Source organism: Merops nubicus, unplaced genomic scaffold, assembly GCF_000691845.1.
Source record: "Merops nubicus isolate BGI_N331 unplaced genomic scaffold, ASM69184v1 scaffold16100, whole genome shotgun sequence".
Lineage (NCBI taxonomy): Eukaryota > Metazoa > Chordata > Aves > Coraciiformes > Meropidae > Merops > Merops nubicus.
In genome coordinates, this window is record NW_008581133.1 from 105019 (window position 1) to 121161 (window position 16143).

The 16143-nt window shown below is 41.7% G+C and overlaps 1 protein-coding gene across 1 annotated transcript in view; it reads left to right on the top strand.

Moving 5' to 3' along the window:
• The window catches only part of MAD1L1 (MAD1 mitotic arrest deficient-like 1 (yeast)), a 361734-nt gene that overhangs the window by 103814 nt on the left and 241777 nt on the right, over positions 1-16143 (top strand). The window contains exon 10 of the mRNA XM_008948855.1: positions 4350-4494. Coding sequence (XP_008947103.1) covers positions 4350-4494 — 145 coding nt within the window. The remainder of the gene's footprint in view (positions 1-4349; positions 4495-16143) is intronic.

The following is a 16143-nucleotide window of genomic DNA, read 5'->3' on the forward strand; positions in this document are numbered from 1 at the left end:
GGAGAAGAACTGGAATGAAAAATAACCTTTTGTTCAAGCTCTCTGTTTATCACTCTCCAATGTGGTTTATGTCTTTGTGTGCACTGTCTATAAATGGGTCAATATGTTGAGAAGGCTGCAATTCATCAAGCCTTAGGAATGGGTGTGCTTTTCTTCATCCAGATGTCTTGCTACAAAACAATTTCCCTTGCTCCTTTTTGCCTCATTAGCTTGTGTGCTAACCTTTTTATTTTGGACTCTGTTGGGAAGATGTTGGTAGTTGCAGAGTGTTTCTTTTTTCTGTTATGTATATGGAACAGCCCTGTCATCATGTTTTCCCTCTGTGCATCCTCAGTGTTCTTCCCATCCATGCTGTCTGGTTTTCGGTGCTTTCCTTTGATGTGATCCTCGTTTCTGACAGTTGGCCCTGGTATGTGCAAGTGTCTCATCTTTTCCTGAGTTGGAAAACATGACCCAGACAGTGTTGCTCTTCTAATTGCCTCTATGCTGCTGTGGACCTCTTGTTTTCCTCCTGGGTTGATGCACAGGCTGTTTCTGCATCCTGTTTCCTTTCCCTGTTACTGTTTTAGTATCTCTGAGGTGGTAACTGGGCTGCTGAAAGGATAGAATGCTTAAAATAATGTTTTATGGATCACTGGGGGCGGGGAAGCTATCAGCTGCTTTTGTAATTTTTTGAAGGAGATTATTAAAATGTATCTTATAACTTCAGTATTCACTCTCCGCTGTCATTGTTCTCAGTCTTTCAAAGATGAGTCTGGAAAATGAAGTTTTATCGTTAAGATTACATTAAAGTGGATTACAGAAGGGAAGAGCAAAATATGAAGAGTCTCAACAGCTCAGAACAGAAAGATGTTGGCATCTCATTCACTGGAATGTGGAACAAGGAACATTAATAGGCTGATAAACAGAAATTACTTTTTCTTTTTAAGGCTTAACAGGTTTACTTTGAACTTGCAAAGGTTTTTAAAAATGCCAGTTCACCAAATTTATATTGAATGGGGAACTTTGGGCCTATTTAATTTTTTTTCATTCCTTATTTTCTGTGAGTAATTACTTGAGAAAAGCCATTGGTGTCATCAGTGTGGGAGAAGAGTGCCTACATCTGATTTTAATGGCATATGCTGCTGGGCATGTATTTTAAAATCCTGTTCTGTGTCAATAAGGAATAGAAAAACTTACTTTTTGGATTTTTTTTTTTTTTTAAGAGAGAGAATTTCTGTTGTATTCAGTGCAGTTTCTGGAAGAATTATCAATCTGTCCTAAGAGAGGAAGAAAGGATCTCAATAATTTGCTTTGGCATGGTGTGGAGAGTTGTAAGGAAGTTGAATTTCATGCTTCCTATAGCAAGGAAACCTATGGTAACACAGTGTGTTCAGAGAGTTTGAATATTGTCTCTGGTTTCACAGACATCTCTGGCATTTGAATTTCAGTTACATTAACATCACATTTGCTCTGAGGCTGAAACAGAAACAGAAGATGGTGTTCTTTCCAAACACCATGCAATGACCGATGAAATTGCCCATTTGTCTCTCTTTGCTTAACTTTTCTCATGTTCTAAGAGTTATTTTCCAGCCTAGTTTGAGAGGTGCATACGTGGCTGAATGTCTGTGCTCTCTGCGAGATGTAAATCTCAAATGTTTTTCGTTATTTCAAGAAGGAAACCTAGCACATATCTCATGTTTCTTTGTGAATGTCAGCATTTGTAGACATAGGTCACAATATTGGGAGATTAGGAAAAAAAATACTTCTCCACTGTCCTATCAAGATGTTTTGCAATAATCAAATACAAGATTCTGGTCGGTTGGTGCTATTTAATCTTATGTTTGCATTTTTTCTTCTGTTCTGACTCTAATCAGCACTAGGTTTCTTTGGTAGAAAACAATATTTGCAGTACGGTTGCTGTAGTGAAATTTAATTTGTTCTAACACAGTTGATGAGGGTTTTGTACTTACATTTACACTGAGCATAAAAAAAGAATATTGCTGAACCAACCCTAATGAATCTTAAGGCAGTAGCTGAGGTTGCTTGGTCTCACCAGTCTGTCCTGCCCTGTACTGGAGGGTGACCTGCTGCAAACGGGGGCTTGCACATACGCATGGGCGTAAAGCCTGTCTTGGAACAAGCTCCCTGGAAAGGAGGAGAAGTGTTTTGAGCCCAGGATTTTGAGAGGCATGGTATGATGAATCTTCCCGTTACATTTTTAAGAGGTTGCCCAAGTTGTTCCATCTACTGGAAATTACTGCCAGCCTGAATTGCCCCTGAAGGATTGTTTGGGTGTAGGATGGTGTGTTGGGAGCTGAGCAGTGGAGGTGTGGGTGCTTGTTTGAGTTTGCTGGCTGTGCTGCAGGCTGGTGACCTCCCATGGAAGGATGGGCTGGAGAGCAGTGGGGGGTCACCTCATAATCTGGCATGTCTAACTTCTGAGTGACGTGGGGTTTGGGCACTGCAAGTGATCCCTTCCTGATTGGCACACGTGTGCTTGTGACATGTGACATCTTGGTTACACCACTTGATTTAACCCCATATTTCAAAGTATGTCAGGACTCTACCTGCTATTTGTCATCTTTGGATGTTGACTTCTGGGTAATTTTTTAGCATAGATATCTTTTCTAGAATGTGACGAGTGTTGATCTTTTAATTTATCCTGTGGAATTCTTGCACTGTTCAATAAGAAAAGGTCTAGTGTTTCTGTTAAGTATCCATGAGACTGAATTGGAGATATTTGCTGAGGTTGGGATGGGGAAGGGAGCATCCAGGGCAAGGCTGGCACTGTTTCACGTTCCATCACCACAGATACTGCTCTTGGACACAAGTTCTCTTTTTAACTGATTAATTAAAACAGACCAAGGAAGTAGTAGTGCCCTGGTAATGAAACTATCCATTTTCAAATGCAGATTTGAAGCCCTCTTGATGACCTTTCCCACCTGACTACAACAATGAAGACACTATTTCACTGTCCCTGATTATTAAATTGGTCTGTGAATGATTCCAAATTGAACTGGAGCTTTAAACAGGCTTCTGGTTCATCTGGTGTTTTAAAATGCATTTCTTTTTCTTCAAGGAGGAGGATTTTGAGGTTAATATAACATATAGGGGAGGTCTGTACCACCACAGGGGGACAGCCGCTTGTGGATTTTAGTGAATTCCTACATAAATTTCCCAAGAAGTACAATTTGGTGACCTGGCAGGGCAGGATGATTTACACTGAGTGACTTTTAATGCAGTATTCCCTTTGAGATCTATCTAAAGAGTACCTTAGCAATAGTGCTGTTTAAAACATTTTTATTTATTTATTTTCTTTTAATTATAATGATAAAGAATACCCCTCTGTAGCACTCATAAATTTTCCAGTGTTGTTTTTAGCATCAGAGAAACAAAGATCTTCTGTTCCTTTATAAGCTGGAGATGTTGGTTTTGATCTTTCTAGCTTGCTTGAGGGTTTTTGGCTTGTGTGCAATATTTTTTTTCATGTCCCACTGACTCATTCAATACTTAAAGTTAGTGCAGTCTTGGATAAACTTGTCATACCTAAATCATAAACCTACTCTCAGCAGTCACAAGAATGATTTAATTCTTTTTTTGCTATTGATCAAGTACTTGGCCAGCATACTTGATCTGTGATAAGCTGCTCGATGCATGGGAACAGCTGCCCATTAGTGGCCCAGCAGCAGGCTGAGTGTCTGAAGGGCATGCATGAAGAACATCTCCAGGAATGCATGGGTAATTGGGCATCACCACGTCATGCTGCACGGAGAGCTGAGAAGAAGAGGGACCAAGCTATTCTGGCTTAATTGAGAGTCATGTCCACATTGCGAAAGAAGTGCTAATCACCTGGCCTCAGAAGACACTTCTCTTCCAATATAGGTTGCTGGCAAGAGCAATGTGCAGGTGGTGGCTATAATTACTTGCTGAGTATTATCTGTCTGTCAAAGCAGATGATATTAAATCTCAGTGTTGCTTTTACTTTGTTAGAAAAAGAGGAGAAGATAAAGTGGAACCCAAGATTGTGTGCCATTTCTTGAAAACAAAGCATCTTCTGCAAGGCAAACTGTTTGATTTTGAAGTAGATACACAGTCATTTAAATGCTTTGTATATGTGAGGTTCCAGTAATTGTCATGTGCTGAACCAGAAGGCTGTCACTGGGGTCATTCTTCTCTCAGTTCTTTTTCTGAGAACAGCTGATAATGAGGCTGCAGCTCCTCGGTTTCCAGTGGTGCAGCAGTAAGATGAAATGGCACCAACCCCAGTGTCCTGGTGTCACGGTGATGCTGCTCCTGTCAGGCCTTTCTGCTCTGTCTGATCAAGAGGCAGTGGTCAAGGTTTCACAGGTCTGTGTTCCCTTCCCTAGTGCCCGAATGCTGGAGAAGGCCCGGCAGCAGCTGCAGGAGGAGATGCTGCACATCCAGAGCCAGCTCTTGGACGAGAAGAAGCAACGTGAGCATCATGAAGCAGTGGTCAGACGGCTGCAGAAACGTGTGCTGCTGCTCACCAAGGTCAGTTTCTAGGTAGCGTTTGGAGACGCCTGTGTCCTTATTTCCTTCCTCCGGGTGCCACCCTTGCTGTTTCTTCTTTGGTCATGGCTGTAACTGGTAGTGCAAAGTCACTATGGGGTCTTCACATGGTGGGTGCAAAAAGAGACACGCAGCTTGTCTTTAGGACAGTGCTAGAATAAAAGGCCTAGTACATCCTAGGGTAGTGTTCCCCCCATCTGGGCCCAGGCTGTGTTGGCAACACGTGACTTCGTCTCAGGTTTGGCATTTGTGTGAGGGCAGAGAATTGAATTGTGTTGTCACTAGAGTGTTTTGAGCCACTGAAGGGAATTTATAATGGCTTTGGCTGCATTGCCTCCTTTCCTAAAGAGAACAAAGCGACAGCACCTTGTCAACTGTTCCTGTGGAAAAACAATTTACAGAGAGTAAGAGATTCACCTTCCTCTTACGCTGAAAGTCTGTTGGAATGTAATGGTAGGCAGTAGACCAGTAAATTGAAAATACGTTTTAAGATTTTCTATAGGATATATCAAAGAACCCTGCATTATCCTGTATCAGGTATGCTCTTGTGATGAAATTCTATACAATAATTTTGAAGTCTGTAGAGCATTGAAAACTTTATATTAAATTCTGAGAGCCCTCTTTCCCCAAAGGGAATAATAATTCTCTATAGTCAGAAAGATAGTTACTTCATTGTCCAGGAGTACTCTCTACAAAACTTCTCCCATCTGAGCAGTCTCCCTGATGGTGAAAGGCTGCTCACACAGGCAAGGCTGTGTGTGTGTATGAGGTCAGACTCAAGTAGGGAAGTGAGAGGGAGATGGGGAGAAAGGTGGTGCTATGGGAGTATGGTAATGCAAGGGGGAGAAGAGCTGTTCTATTCCTTGTACTTTAGGCTTTCATTTTCAGTCTCAACAAAGCATTTTTATAATTTCTAATTGTGCTGCACCCAATTCTGTGTAAATCTGTGCCATTGTTGAGCCAAAGAAGCAGTGAAAATCTAAAGCAGGGCTTCTTGAAGCATGAAGCAGACACTTTACAAGAGGATATTGTATCAGATCTTCTGGCTGCAGAATTTGATACCACAGAGAGTCACATATGCGAGAAGAAAAAAATGACAGCAGTTCTTTCTGCTTCACACTGAGGTAGGCACTGCAGTCAGGGTGGGTGGACAAAACTCTCTCCATGGAAACAGAAAACCATCTCTTCTCCTCAGTCTTTCTAATACCTCTAGCAGCAGACAGCTCTCCATAGTGTTCTAGTTTGTTCTGGCATGGCTAGGTATAGCACAGGTGGATACTGAACCAAATAAAAATCCTTCCTTGACAGCCTTCCCAGCTGTCAGACACTGCACTGGGCTGCTCAGCCCTGAAGGAAGTTTCTCAGATGGTTTCTAAAATATTCCCTTTGTTAACTTATTTCCAGTCCTCAGCAGAAACAGGTCTGTGGTAGAACACAAAGTATCATTACTTTTCTTTAAGTGCTGGACAAAAAACCAACAGTACTTTGTCATGTAATGGATTTCACCCTAATTTATTTAGAAAGACAGAGCCTTTGATTTGTTTGCTATCCTGCCTCTGAGGAGGAGTAGAGGAAAAAAATGGAAAACTCCTTCATCGGACCATGGCAAATAAACTTGTGTTTTGACAGTGGAAGCTTTCACTGTGCTCAATGATTCCTCAACTGACCTGTTGTAAATGAAGAAAGACTTTGCTGTTCTCTGAACATTTATATTCCATCCAGAGAATGCTAAGGGTCCTTTGTGAGGAAGGTGCATTATGGTACTTGGGCAATCTATCCTTGGCACTGTTTCTCCCAGTGGTTGCTCTTCTCATGCAAAATCAGAAGAAGGAGTTTCATTTAATTAAAAAGTACAATATTGTGATTTAAAATGAGATCGAGCAAATATATTGCCTGTTAAAAATAATTATTTTACATTGAAAGCATATCACCTAGAATGGTATTTAATCATCTAATTAGTGGCATCAGTAGTACAGTGTGCTTCTATGTAATTTGAGAATGGAAAAGATGAATTGAATCTTTGTCTTGTTAAGTAGGACTGTGAAAATCTAATTTGGGGGACACTATTATATATATGATTGATTTGCTATTGCTTTTGATAGTGTGATTTCTGCATTTGTGTATATTTGACCCTCTAGTAGGGCAGAGAATCTGCTCCTGTATGCTGAGCAAATAAGGAATGAAAGGCACCAGACATGCTTAACAATGCATGTTTAATGCAGTGACAGCCTTTCTTTGGGCTCAGCTTTGTAACCTGAAGTCTCAGGCCTTGAATATGTTTTAAAAGATCAATGGAAAAGCATAAACTGTTCTTTATTCGATAACAGCAGTACCCAATATTTTAGTAGTAAACATACTCTCTTCAGGAGGTACTTGTTTTGCTAATCTGATTCCTTCTCAGCTTACTTGTATGGCTATTTGAGTTATTTCCTGAAGACTGAAGCAATACTTTTGGGCTTTCACATATTGCCCATCTTGCTTGTTCGGTTTTGTTCATTTTCTGCATGGCACAGTCTGTCTGTCTTGGTTGCTCTCATATTTCCATTCCTATGCATTTAACTTCTCCCTCCATTGCTTGCCTTCCTCACCTCATTTACTTCTTTTGGGCTTTCTTGACCTTACTTGGGCCTTTCCACTTAGTTTGCTGGTTGGAGTTGGCACAATTATCAGTCTAGGGTATTTGGGTGAGTCATTACAAATCTCTCTTCCCTGGCAGAATTGAAGAACAGCATTCTCCAGGCTTTGAAATGCTAGTGCTGTTGTCCAGCCCAATCAATTCCACCTCTGACAGTGGGCTGCTGTAGGTTATTCCTGACAAACTGCTGTCTAGAATGTGTTAGTTGAATACTCTCTCCCATATGTCCTTGTAAATCAGGTCAGTACTTAAGTTTTCTGATCTACATGTTTTCAAGGAAACGTAAGACTAAATCTGGACACCTTAGAGGGTTTCAGACATTGATGGCTTGAAGGCATCTCCTGGAGTGTCACTGTTCACTTAAGGTGATTAAAAAGAAACTGATGTTTGAAGGGGTGTATCCACTTGGCTGGGTTCACTGTCTGTTGTGCTGTCTTTTTGCTTTGACTTTGCTCAGAGTTACAGGGAAATCTTTAATCTTTGCTTTATTACCTGAGGTAGTTCTGATACAACAGTAGTGGGAAATATCTGAAATGCTGGGAAAAGACCTATTCCACCTCTGCCCTTTTTCCTGTTTGATTTACTGTTGTATTGGCTTTGAATACCATGTTTACCTACAGTTCTGTGTTTGATTTTTGTGTCGTCCTTAAGCTTGTGAGTATTTATCTTTTTCTGAGAGCTTTGCACACAACTCCTGGTCTTTATTTATGAAGTAGGCTTACTAAAAACAATTGTCAGTTCTGCAACTGAATGGCTAAAATTTGAATATCATAGGAAGTTTTATATGACAGATAGGTCTCCAAAAACGAAAAAGACTTTCTCCAAATCCTTATCTGAGTGCAAACAGCTGATGGAGTCAGTACATAATGGAAAGAAAGCTCTGGTATATTTGTTTGAGGGCAGCTCTCAGGAGGTGCAGATGGACTTTGTGTAGGATGAGGTAGGAGAAAAGCAATGAAGGCCCACTGAAGGGTTCTCAAAGCTTTCTGTGTGCAGGGCCTAAAGGTGGCTGGCATAGATCTTTTTAGGGTTGTCACCTCCTCTTCTCTCCCTGTGATTTTTAGCTGATTGCAATATGCCCATTCTTCAGCTGCTATGAGGGTTCAGGCTCAACAGCCTCTCCTCCTGCATGTGTGTGGTTCATTGACACCTTAAACCAGCTATTTCTTCCATGGATACAACTGGAGGAAGCTGCAGAGTGAGTAGGAGCAGCCCAGAGCAGGTGCAGAGGACCTGACCAGAGTCCAGCTGCCCTGCTTGCTTGGTGCCAGTGCGTGGTCCTTCCCAGGAAGCTCGTGCTTATTTGCATACAGAAGGACTCCAAAAGTGAAATGCAATTTCATTCACTTCTTGTAACTTATCCCAAATGAGTCCAATTTGCTTCTCAAATTGTAGACTTTGTGAATGCACACGGTCCTAATTGCTTCCCTTGGTCTCATCTGAGGCAGAAGGCAGCAAATGAATGGATCTGATTGTCCTGGATGCTGTTGTTTTGCTGTGGTTATTTCCCGTCTGCGTTTCTCTGCCGTTGGGTTCTCTGCTGCAAAATTCCATGTTGTGTTCTGAGCGTTCAACCAGATCACGTGATCTAATAGGAAATCTGTTTCTATTGAGACATAATTTAGGCCATCACCATAAAAGTTGGAGGTTAAACAAGTATTGATTAACCAGCTCCAGCTGACTGTTCATACCACATGTTCCTGGAGATATCTTTGCAAGAGTCAGTGAAGTATCTCAGTGACTCCCAGAGCCGAGAGTGGCAGAGATGCGTCAGAAATGGGACTAGGTAATTAAACTGTTCATTAAGCATGGCAGATGCAGAGTTCATGACTTGATTTGCCATCTGCTTTGTTCTGTAATTGGTAAAGATTTGAAATAATGCTGATGGTTTCTCTGTCGTACCGGGTCCTGCATTGTTTGTCTTAGGAGGTGGATGATTTTAAAGCTCAAGGAAGGGTCTTAAAGATCTGGGGGTTCAGTGAAGAAGGTGAATTATGAAGAAGGTGAACTCTTTTTCCTGTAATACATTAAAAATCAGCTTTAAATATTGCACTCCATGGCAATAAAACCAGCCACTCTGGCAAACAGATGTCTTGCAACAGTTCTTTTTTTGGGTGTTCTAGCCTGTGCTCTGTTGCCAGTAGCACAGACAGCTTTGGGGCAGAACTGAGCTGTTCCTCTGTGTCAGGAATAGTGCTGACTGCTCTTCCCTGGCTCTCAGGGCGTGATCCTTCTGCCTTCCCCAATCCACTTCGTGACTCCATGTGTATCATTTAATCACCACCATTCCTCATGCAGCACCAGCTCTGCTGCCACTCTGTGTGACTGTTATCTGCTGACAGCCTGACCCTTGCCAGCCCTTCCCCACTGCTTGCTGTGGTCCCTCTCTGTAGATTTTTATAAACCCATGGAATTTATCTTCCTTTTTATGCCCGCAAATAAATACATGTTAAAGCGATTCCCCTGCTCCCTCCTCTGTGATTCAGCAAGACAAGTTTTGTCAGGTGAGCTAGTACTTAGGAGATCATCCTGCATGCTTGAGAAGAGGGGAGGAAAGGCACTCTGTGTTTGAAAGAAGCTCAACGACCTTTTAGTTAGAGCACAGGTCCACTTAATGTCCACTTGATTATATTAATCAGTTAAATAATTTCAGAGAAAAGGTGATTGGTAGTTGCGGGTGGAGGGGGATGGTAGCAAGGAAAGAGAGAAGGTCAGTAACTGCTGTGGGATGAGAGAACGAGGTAATTGCTGCCTCTGGAGTCCAGGGGGTTTGAACAAGTCTCTGCTGAATTGTAATTTCTAGTACCCAGTAACATCATGAATTTTAATTCCCAGATTCTTCTCTTCTAGGGTGCCTCTTTTAAAGGATAAGGACCAAGAGGTCAGAGATGAGGTAGATGCTTTTAAGAAAAATCTCCCCTTTCCCCCCCATTAGCTGGTGTTATATTGATCCCAAGTTCAGTCTGGTGCAGGGCGGTTGTTGGACTTTGTGTTCTTGCTTTACACAGGCGTGTCTGGGTTACTGGATAAAATGTGCTAAGGTTTGTGAGGAGAAAGTGGGATTTAGGGGTTTGATGACTGTTGCTGTAGACATTTTCTGTTGGGGTTGAGGAAATGTCATGTTTTGTGTTTGCTTCGGTTGATCTTTGACAGCCTTGTCTCATGTGAGGTAGAGGTGGAGATGCTTCAGGGAAAGAAAAAAAGAGACTTCTGGGAGGATTTCTTTTAACATTAGGGTTTTTTTTCCCCATGTATAGTCAAAATTTATTGTGATTTTTTTTTTTTTTGAGTCACTCCTTCCAGTTACTTACTATGCGATGTTTTAGTCCTGATCCACCTAATCACCTTCTGGAGCTTGGGCAGCTGCCTCCCAAATATAGCAGCATTAGAGGTGATTTGCTGTGCCACTCTTCTGCCTGCAATGGATGATGGACAAGGAGTGTCTGACAACATTTCTTCTGTCTGCTTTTTTTATAAGTGTCTGTCACTAGTCAACTTCACCTTTTTATCTTCTTGCTGTCTGCATTGTTAGGACCTTTTAACCATGCTCTTGCCTTCCATATGTAGCACCTTGCTAGGAGCTATTGACCTCATTTCAAATGTCTCTAGATCTCAGAGTTTGATTTTTCTCCTTTGTGTGTACCCCCTAATTTCTTGGCTTCTGGGTTTTATTTAGCTTGTAATGGAATGGTCTGACTCTACTCTTCATGGAAGTTGCTACAGAAAATATAAAAGAATAGATGTAATCAGCCTCACCATAGTCTTGACTGTGTTACACAAGTCACTCAGCTCTGCAACTATAGAAACATAGCAGAGTTGGTGGCTTCACCTTGCCTTTGTCATGAACCAGTCAGAACATTTCTGAAATGGTTTTATCTGCAGTGCCTGCACTGCCCTTTCTGTAGCATGCTCATCAGAATCCCACAGTACTCCAACAGCAAGTTTTGCAGAGATTTGTACAATGCCAGACCAACTTTCTGCTGATTTATACTTGATGCTTGGTTATATTCATTGCACAAGATCTTATTTGCATGCTTGACATTTAAAAATATTGTTTGGAATGTGATATTTATTTTGAGACCTTTATTAAGCAACCTTAGTCTAAAGGTTTAATTGTTACTGATAGCTAAGAGTGTAATTACCTCAGTGAAATATCAGGACTATATTAAGCAAATGGAAATTGTCTTCCAGAATAAAGTGAGTACAAGCCATTTTCCTTTGAAACAGGCTGTTCTGCGAGGCCTGCTAATATCATTTACTAATACAATTGCAGAGTGTCTCTATAAAGAATGAATAAGGAGAGCTGAAATCGATGTGTTTGGAGAAGAGGCTGTCTGTAGTAGTCTCGAAGCAGTGCACAGACCATTAGGAAGGAGGAAGTATCTTTAAACCAGAAAATATTTCTGGCTCTCAAGTGAGATTTGCAGGTTTCTGAAAGACAGGAGAGAAGCATGTTTTCTGACATTGGCTCCCAGATGAGTGCCTGCTTGTCTTCTGCTTGGTTTTCTTTCTTTGACATGAGCTTCCTTCCTTTGCCTGATTTGATCATAGGTTTACTACTCACTTTTTTACTCAATGAAGAAAGCAGCAGAGCTGTTGAGTTCTCGCTTCCTTATCCCGCTCCAAAATGACTTTTCAAAGCCTAAGAATTCCTTTAGGTTCTGCCTTGTCAGTCTGCATTTGTTGAAAGGATCTCTGGATCCGAGGTGACCGAGTTGCTTGGCTGGCTGTGGGCTCTGCAGGCGCCTGGGGCTGTGGGCTGCCCTTGCCTTCCTGCTCTCCACTGGATCCTCTCCAGTGAGATCTTTCACTCTTGATCTGATGTTGCTCTAATTCTTCCTAACTAGTGGAAAAATTTGCCTTTTCAGTGACTTTAGTGATTCTGCTTCTCTGTGCACCTCTGTGTGTACCTGTAGGAATTTGTCCCATGGAGGCATGAAGGCGAGATGCTTTGTTAGAGTAGAACTTAGTCACCTGAGGGTTCTCAACATGGAAATGGTGAACATCAGCTTCAAATGACCAGCCTGGAGGCAGAAGATGAATTGACTCGTGGGCTTTGCTTCCCTTTCCCTTTTAGAAGTATGAAAGAGCTCATAAAAATTATCTTGGCAATATTTTTGGGAATCAATTCTGTGTAATTCTTTCTCTTGCCTTTTTATATATCTGATAAACCTTGTAATGATAAAAATATGGAGTTCATTACTGTCTTTATACCTGATGTTGTTAAGGTGGAAGCACAAGGAGAGCCTCTGTATTCTTATTGATGTTATGTCTGACAATTTTTCTTTAAGCAAGGTGTTTAGAGGGTTTTTAAAAATTTTATAACAATTCAGAATACGCAGCAAAGTTAAAAGTTACATGTCATTTTATGAGGTATTTTTGAAGGGCTGTAAAAATGTAATTTTTTTTTTCCAGAATACTGACTGGTTTCTGATTTGTTTTACCACCACTAGATATCAGTGCTCAATGCGAAGAGGTTAGATTATGAAAATTAGAAATCTGCTCATAAAAGAATTTATTTGACCTTCAGTTCTCATATTTCTCTGAGAGAACAGGCTGCAGGACTTCTAAAGGTAAAATATTCAATAAAAAGAAATTAGGTTAATCCAATGTTATGGCTGAAAATTTAAACTCACCCAGGTCAGGTAATTCAAAGTTATAGTTCCCTTGATGCGTGTTCTGTAACATTTATTCCTTAGCTCCTCAGTCCTGAATTATGAAGGATGGTTGAGTGGATACGGCAGAGAAGGAAGCAGGAAGATGGATGGGTGGAATGAGGGAGTTACTGCTAAGGGAGGTTGGGCACAGCAAGCCTCACGTCTGCACCTTGCAGGCAAGGGAAGGGTGAACAGGACGAGGTGGCCAAGGGAAGTAGCTGGGCATGGGCTTGGGTGGCATTGAAGGGCAGGGGAAGAGACACAGGATTTGTGAACAGCAGGGTCTGAACTACTAGCTCGGATAAGCTGCACAAAAAGGGTTTTCTGTGTTTCTTTGTTCCTCAGATGCTTAGGGTTTGAAAATGTTGATATCTGTGCCTCTTAGAGTGGTGGTACTGCCGCAAGAATTGCAGCTTTGAATCTCTGACTTCTCTCTGTTTTAATTCTCAGCCATAAAACTGGATTAACTGGGTTTGCTTCAAGTTGAATCGCAGTGGATTTTCTTAAAGGATAGGAGAGAGAGAGAGATAATTAAGTAATTGCACAGTAGCTTATTTCAACATGTAATGTGAGCCTCTGGTAAGAACAGCTGCACTACTCAGACACCAGTCACTCAGAGCATCCTTTCAAAGGAAGACCCAAAGTCTTTATAAAACTGAAGGACTGTCTGGAGAATTAGGGAGGTTTGCATTGCTACTGGCACAGTATCATGAGGTATCTCAGGTCAAGCATTGCTTAAATTGATGAATATATATTGAAGTCAAATGAGTTCTTTCAAAGTGTTGTGGAAATGGTCTTTGACTCATGATTTGTTGCACTGAGGAGAAATGAACTGTTCTCTGTTTCATGAGCATGTTGGTTTAGGTAATATTTCAGAGACAACAACCTTACTTAATAGAAACTTCAGCAAATTCAAAGAATTGGTCTAGTTTCAGTTAATTCTGATTGATGGCATGATTATTATATTACAGGTTTCTCAATGTATGGGACATCTACTGAGGTTTTTTTCAGTGTTTTGTGGGACATCTAGTCCAGGAACTGTGAAGAACCAGTAACCATAACCTTTCCTGTTCAGGTGGAAGCCGTTTGGGACAGTGAGGGAACTGAGGCTTAATTTTCTCTCTGTATGAATCCAGAGCCTCAGGATTTCCCCAGAAACACCACTACCTTTTTGAAGTCAGGAATTAGGAAGGGGACTAATAGGCAAACATAGTGTGAGTATGAGACAGGAAAAAAAGATAAGCTTTTAACATTGAAATTATGTTTTAACTTTCCTCCTGTCAGGAAGAGAACTATTTTCATTGTAGAGGTTGTGTGTAGGAACATCCTACTATGGGATGTTCAAGCTGCTTTTTAAGTGTAGGGAAGCAGAGCCACACTCAAATATGTCTGTCTGTAGTTATCTACTTCTTTTTATGTTCCTTGGGTAGTGAAGAAAAAAGATTATCTAAGGATTCCAGCAAATGTGTCCCTTTGCTTGCCACTGCATTGGGTCCGTAGGAGGTGAAATGTGCTTTACCCCAGGGCTGTGCCATCCCAGGAACTTGCTCCCATACACAGCACTGAGGACACAGGACACTGCACCCTACTTGGCTGTCTAGTCACTGTGTTTTGGATGGCACAAGACTGTGTGTGAGGAATTGAGACAAAGTGATTGAAGTGAGAGTAGATGAAGGGGGGAACATTTTTAAACTGATCACTGTTCTGCAAGCATTTGAAAACACAGTTTTATGCTGATCTTGTGCCAAGAGCTGCAAACACCTGGAGGTTTGGCTTTGACATTGATGGCAAATATTTTTCACAGGAAATTTGCATTCTGCTAATGTGCTGTGACAGCCCATGCTGTAACTACAGGATCTGTTGTTCTGCTGCAGCTGAATACTCTTCCCCAACGCCCCTTTGCTTCACCCAAGATGGGAGTGCAGCTTCCTCCATTCTGTTTCCTCCACTCTCCTCAAGGCATGCTAGAGATTATGTTCTCTTGTCCTGAGTGCCTGCAAGGAGCTGTACAAACTAAGTACACAAGGACTTGGATGACAGGACTTGTGGCTCACTGTCCTTGTGTGCATTGGAAGGAGAGAATCAGACTACAGCAAGCAGCAGGTCCTAGGTGGAGCGCTGACCTACCAGACACTATAACACCTAGGTTTGGATTGAGGTAGATGGGATCCAGTGTGCCTAAAGCCCCATGGGCTCGGCCTCCATGGGTCAGTGCCTCCACGCCCCTTTGTGGGACAATTCCAAAAACTCATTCCCCTTTCAGGGAGAAGAGATCATCCTACTCCATTTGTCCCTCTGAGCAGCAGGGGCTTCCTTCCACTGGGAGAAGCAGTTTGAAGAGTCCCTGCTCCCACACCCTTCTTCAGTGCTTCAGATGAGAGACATCTAGGCCACAGGCAGGCCTGGGATGACAGCTGGTTGTTACTGCTTATGTGGATGGGAGAGTAGCTGGGAAGAAGAAATGTGTGGATTAAACATGTGATTCAGTTAAAGATGAAGATGGATGTGAAGCAGCATTTCTTTCAGTACGTGCACACAGCATAGACCCCTGTGCTTCTACAGGGCGTGTGCAAAATGAATTTGCAAAACAAATGTGCAGTTTTCAAAATGATCTAGTGTCTGAATTGGCAGTTCAAGCAATTTAACTCTTCTTCTCCCTGCTTGCTTTTGAGATATGTACAGAAGCTGCAGAAATGTTGTTTTGTGTTTGTAACAGTAGTTCTACAAGGCAAATAATATTTTCAGTTTTATAGATAAGGAAACATTTTCTGCCTTTAAAAAAATTTTCTGTTGATAACATACTACCTTTAGAGACCACCTTTCCAGGTTGACATTTCTATTATATTAATTACAAAAGGAGAAAAGCTGTGCTTGTTTTGTCATTGGGAAATGCCATTTGCAAAGTTATTGGAAAGCTGACCTTGCCAGCAGTGTTATTGCATTACCCTCTGTGAGGGCCACCACAACTGAATGGCAAGAAAAAAATGCAGAAAGAAAAAAGCAATTTCAGGAAATAAAATGGAATCAAAACAAAATGCCTTTTATCCCTCCCCAGCGTCACCATGTTTATTAAGATAGCATTGGGAAGTTTGCTGCTGAGGGAGAAAATGCTTGTGAACCACTCTAGGTTGTTCTTTAAAAATAAAACCCACCTCACGAGAGAATTTTTGACCTTTTGCGTGAAGCGAGCATGAACGAGTGGCAATGCTTGCATACTCCAGTGATGTCTCCCACTCCCTGTTTTAACCCCACGACCATCATCCTTCTCCTCTCTTCCCCATTCCACATGGGAGGCTGTGGGGGCTCAGCCTGCACAGACTGAAGCCCCCACACCGGGCC